Here is a 5458-nt window from a genome sequence, read left to right as displayed (position 1 = left end):
AATTTTTAAAAATCAGTTTCAGTTTATATGAGGTTCTCACCCCACTTTCGCTTCTTAGTCAGATTTGTTTATGCAGAATCGACATTTAATAGTGCTAATTGCACTCCAGTTAAATTGCCCTGATTGCAGAAAGGGAAGCAATTTTCGTGCTCTCTGTCTGGGTTTGGAAGAAATTGTTTTATATTCACCTCTTTATAAAGAAGTGGAGATAAGGCACCGAGCCTTTGCACAAATTGCACTTATGGGCTGACTGGCAGCATTCAGGCTCTATAATAGAGCATTATTTGGCCGTTTTGAATAATGTAAAGCATTTGCTGAAAGCTATTCTACTGAAAATTGCTTTAACTTTTAAAAGGGTGATGATTCACTCCAAACCAGGCCTTTGTTACATTGTCATTATCCCCCCAAATGTTTTAACAGTCAGCTCAACACTTTAGCATAACACATTGATCTTTGTTTAAAAACTCGATTTTTGGAGTATGAAAAAAATCTGTCAGAAAATACTTGACCCCCTAAAGATTTTAGCAGCGTTCCCCCTTCCGCCGCCGTTCGCTCAGCCTTTGCACCGCCTGCCTCGTTCCTGCGGGTTTTAGTTACTTTTCCGACTACAAAGGGGCGAGGAGATGGATGTGCGGCAGGCAGAGCCGCCCGCCAGTCCTCAGGCGCAGCAGAATCCCCACTTTGCTGTGGGAGCGCAAGCGGGCAGCGGATGCCTTTACTCGCTGATGTAGAGGCAACATTTTTAAACGTCACGCTCTCGATCTGCCTTCCAGCCGTATTTTATTGATGACTTTCCCCAGGATGAGAGGAAAGACCCTCTCCCCCCGCCGCCCTGGGGTTGGCCAGAAGCGCCGCGCTGCCACTTGACGACCACCATGGCAGGCTCCTGGGAAGGGAAGGAGCGGGTTTCCCCGGAGAAAAGGAAGAGAAGAGAAGGAAGGAGGGAAGGAAGGAAGGAGTCACCTGTTGGGCGACGGCTCCCGGGTGCCCTGTGGGACTCCTCGCCTCGCCCGTGGGGGTTATGCCGCTCCCCCCGGCACCGCCGCTGTGCCGCCTCCACCCGCCGAGCGCTGCAGCCCCCCTGGGTACAGCCGCCGCTCGGGAGCTGCTCCGGGAGCCCTTCCGAGGGAAGGCTCTGCCATGCACCACCCGGACCCCTGCGCCGGCTGCGAGTCAATGTGGAAAGAATTAAGCGCAGAACAGAATTTTTTTCACCTACTGTCCCGACTCTGTTTAAGACCCGGCGACAAAAAGGCGAGCGCCCTTTGAAAATAGCCTTAGACGTTTAAATAAAAGATAATCTCCAGGGACATCCATGGCAGTCGTCCTATAGATTGCATAACAATGTAGAAAAAACCGCAATGCCCACCTTATTTAAGCACACACACACACATACACATGTAAACATGTGAAGAAAAGCGAAATCATAATCTCAAATTCCCGGTTTCTCCATCTTGCTCCTAAGCGATGCCTATTTTGCATCTGCTAGAAGGTTTTACACTGGATGGCTGAGGCGGCACCGAGAAGGAAATATTGACTGAAATGCAGAGCAAGGGCCCGGCATTGCTAAACGCACTCATCATATTTCTGGTTCAGAATTGTACCCAGCTGCCCTGGGAACGGCAAAAAGGAAGGGGAAAAGCTCCTATTCCAATTCTCACAGAGCCGACCGCGATGATGAAAAGTTGCACGCCTATTGATCTTCCGCGGGCACAGTACGGGCAAGTTCTAGCCAATTACTTAAGAAGCCTCCGATAATTACAAATCAAAGGGACTAGCTTGCAAGACATTGACGAGCCGAGGTTTGGACTTACATTTTGCACATGCAGAGAGCAGGTATAGTCTCTGTCGCTCACTGGGTGCGTGGAGTGTGCACAGTGCAGAGGCCACAGGCAAGTGCTAGGGCGGCTTATTCCAGCAGCGCCCTAGCACTGCTAGGAGGGAGCAAGCTTTCTGCCATTAGCAGCACTGCTTCCACGGGAGTATATGAGGCTTGAAAAACGTGCTGCAGGCTGCGAATTTGACTTTCAAAGTGTTTTTCTGGCGATTACTCTGTAAAATAACGTCCTCTATCCTAAGCGACAGGATGTCAAATGCCCCTGGTCCCCTCTCCCGCCCCGGTGCGAGAGCAAAGAGATGCCTGGCGGTTCCCTGCCTTTGGAATTTTTTGGCACTTTACATAACCACAGAGCCTCCTCAGCTCTTTTTGCAATGAAAGTAAGAAATACGTTGTGCATGAAATCACCTCAGGCATTTAGTAAAGAAAATTAACAAAAAAATTAACGTGTTTTCACAGAATGTCATTAGGCGCTGTTAGGTTATTTGTATCCAACACGGACGGCTCCCAAATGGCTTGAGAAGGAGGCAAAGGGCCTGTTGAATAAAAGCGACGCAGGTACGGTTTACGGGCCGCGAGGATCGCAGGTGACTACACCAGCAGCAGCGCATCGGACACCTCCTGCACAGTTTACAGGAGACGGCGGAGCGGCGTCAGCCGTGACACCAGCCCTCCGCCGGCGCTGACCTCGCTCTCGCCCCCTGGCCTGTGCGGCCGGCCGCGCTCCCCGGCGGGCAGGCGGCGCGGGGGCGGCGGGAGTCGCGGCGCGGCGGGAGGCGCGGCCGGGCCCGGGGCCGCCGGTAATTGCGGCGCGGCCGCCGCGGGCCGGAGCCGGGAGTTTTCTCCCCGCGCGCTGACTGGCACGCGCCCCGCGCCCCGGCGCCGGCACCTCCGCGCAGCCTGATTGGCTGCCGGGCCGCTCCGGGCCGCTCCGCCCGCGCCCTCATTGGGCGAGCGCCGCCGCCAGCGGTACTTCAAAGCGGGCGCTGCCCGCACTTAGGCAGAGTTTGGCCCCGCCGCGCCGGAGTGTCCTTAGTGCCGCCGGGCAGCGCGGGGCGCTCACCGAGCGCCGTCCCCTCCGCCCCACCGCCCAGCCCACGGACGTGCTATGGCTACGTCTATCCTCGGGGTAAGTCGCACCGCGCGCTTCCTCGCGGCTTCCCCCCGGGAAAACTGGCGTTGCCGCCGCGTTGCGGCTGCCCCTTGCCGAAATCGCGTGGACCCGCGGATGGGAGGTGATCCCGGCCCGCCTCGGGGGATTTCATTGCGGGCTGCCCATCGGGTCGTTCCCAAAGAGTTTAGCCTGAAAACTCGCTGGGCCGGAGAGAAGCTGTGCTGCTTCTGCTTTCTTTTGTCTAGTTCTTGATTTGGTTTGGGATTTTTTTTTGTTTGTTTTTTTAACTCTTAACTACGCTCGATTTCCGAAGATTTTCGCCGGCCCGGCGTTGCACGAGGCGACAGTCGGAAGGCTCCGCACACTGCTCGCCTTGCTGCCATCTCTTTTTTTTCCGTCGCTCCTGTACGGTTGCTCGAGGAGACGCCGCATTTCGTTCCCACGGGATTTTTGGTTTAACGGCGGTACGCTCGAGCAGCCCTCTCGGAACACGCGTGTCGCTTGTCCCCGTCGGGACCCGCTTGCGAGGTAAATCTCTCGGGCGATGAGACCGGTGTCCCGCGGAAAACGAGTTGTGCCCAGCGTGGCAGGGCTGGAGCCTTCCTCTAAAATAAGAGAAAACTTTTCCGCGGTACCGCTCGTTGCGCCGCGGTTCGACCCGCGCTGCCGCGTCCCCGCGGGAGCCTGGCGAGGTGGCAAGGGTTAGGCTGACGGGCCGGCTTTGTCTGTTCCCTCAGGAAGAGCCGAGATTTGGAACGACTCCCCTGGCCATGCTGGCCGCCACCTGCAACAAGATCGGCAACACTAGTCCCCTGACCACCCTGCCCGAGTCTAGCGCCTTCGCCAAAGGGGGCTTCCACCCCTGGAAACGCTCCACCTCCAGCTGCAACCTGGGCTCCAGCCTCTCGGGCTTCACGGTGGCCACGAGCAGGGGTTCCAACGGACTGGCCAGCGGCACGGGCACCGCCAACAGCGCCTTTTGCCTGGCTTCCACCTCGCCCACTTCCTCGGCCTTCAGCAGCGACTACGGCGGCCTCTTCTCCAACTCGGCGGCGGCGGCGGGCGTGTCCCCGCAGGAGCCCGGCGGGCAGTCGGCCTTCATCTCCAAAGTGCACAGCTCGGCGGCCGAGAGCCTCTACCCGCGGGTGGGCATGGCGCACCCCTACGAGTCCTGGTACAAGTCGGGCTTCCACTCCACGCTCTCGGCGGGCGAGGTGGCCAACGGAGCGGCCTCCTCCTGGTGGGACGTGCACACCAACCCCGGCTCCTGGCTTGAGGTGCAGAACCCGGCGGGGGGGCTGCAGAGCTCGCTGCACTCGGGCGCCCCCCAGGCCTCGTTGCACTCCCAACTGGGCACCTACAACCCCGACTTCAGCTCCCTCACCCACTCCGCCTTCAGCTCCACCGGCCTGGGCTCCACGGCGGCCTCGCACCTGCTCTCCACCAGCCAGCACCTGCTCACCCAGGAGGGCTTCAAGCCCGTGCTGCCGTCCTACACGGACTCTAGCGCGGCGGTGGCGGCGGCCAGCGCCATGATCTCGGGCGCCGCCGCCGCTGCCGCCGGGGGCGGCTCGGCCCGCTCCGCCCGCCGCTACTCGGGGCGCGCCACCTGCGACTGCCCCAACTGCCAGGAGGCCGAGCGGCTGGGGCCGGCGGGGGCCAGCCTGCGGCGCAAGGGGCTGCACAGCTGCCACATCCCCGGCTGCGGCAAGGTGTACGGCAAGACCTCGCACCTGAAGGCGCACCTGCGCTGGCACACGGGCGAGCGGCCCTTCGTCTGCAACTGGCTCTTCTGCGGGAAGCGCTTCACCCGCTCCGACGAGCTGCAGCGGCACCTGCGGACTCACACGGGCGAGAAGCGCTTCGCCTGTCCCGTCTGCAACAAGCGCTTCATGCGCAGCGACCACCTGAGCAAACACATCAAAACGCACAACGGGGGCGGCGGGGGCAAAAAGGGCAGCGACAGCGACACGGACGCCAGCAACCTGGAAACGCCGCGCTCCGAGTCCCCCGACCTCATCCTGCACGAGGGGGTGGGCGCCGCCCGCGGACCGGGCAAGGAACCTACCGCGGGCCCCGGCGACTCCTAGGGGCAGCGCCGCCGGAGCCGCTCGGACTGTGCCCCGCGCCGGCCGGAGGGACGCCAGCCGCCCCGGGCCGCGGCGGGGGCGGGCCGGGGGACGGCGGGGCCCGAGAGGCGCGGCCCTCGTCCCGCCCGGCCACTAGGTACCGAGTGACACTTTCTTCCGTTTCCCTTTTCTCTTTCTCTTGGAAGGCAAGCATCCTAAGAGAGGCTTAAGGTGAGAAATACAGCTGCAACTCTGAGACGGTCCCTCTGTATCCCATAAACATCTGTATAAATAGGGTTCAAAAAAGAAGAAAAACAGGAAAAAAAAAAAAAAGAAAAGAAAACCAGATCGTGTTCCCTTATTTTTCTTGTAAATGTTGATCTGATAGGGGGGTTGGGGATTTTTTTTTTTTAATTGGTGAATTCCTGAAATTCAGGG

General features: G+C 59.2%; 1 protein-coding gene across 2 annotated transcripts; it reads left to right on the top strand.

Annotated features, from left to right (window-relative positions):
- Positions 1-2837: 2837 nt before the first annotated feature.
- SP9 (Sp9 transcription factor) lies at positions 2838-5084 on the top strand. 2 transcript variants are annotated; one of them, XM_058027943.1, is made up of 2 exons: positions 2838-2966; positions 3689-5084. In XM_058027943.1, exons 1-2 carry the CDS (start codon positions 2946-2948, stop codon positions 5039-5041), a joined length of 1374 nt encoding a protein of 457 aa, XP_057883926.1. In that variant the 5' UTR covers positions 2838-2945; the 3' UTR covers positions 5042-5084. The 2 variants fall into 2 exon arrangements, with proteins under 2 accessions (XP_057883926.1, XP_057883927.1); XM_058027944.1 differs by lacking the exon at positions 2838-2966 and adding an exon at positions 3116-3479.
- The last annotated feature ends 374 nt before the right edge of the window (positions 5085-5458 follow it).

Source organism: Melospiza georgiana, chromosome 7 (genome assembly GCF_028018845.1).
Source record: "Melospiza georgiana isolate bMelGeo1 chromosome 7, bMelGeo1.pri, whole genome shotgun sequence".
Lineage (NCBI taxonomy): Eukaryota > Metazoa > Chordata > Aves > Passeriformes > Passerellidae > Melospiza > Melospiza georgiana.
This window is presented reverse-complemented; position numbering and strand designations above follow the sequence as displayed.

Coding starts and splice junctions, on each gene's coding strand:
- SP9 (XM_058027943.1), top strand. CDS start 2,946: ATGGCTACGTCTATCCTCGGG. Junction 2,967..3,688: donor TGGCTACGTCTATCCTCGGG/GTAAGTCGCACC, acceptor CTGTTCCCTCAG/GAAGAGCCGAGATTTGGAAC.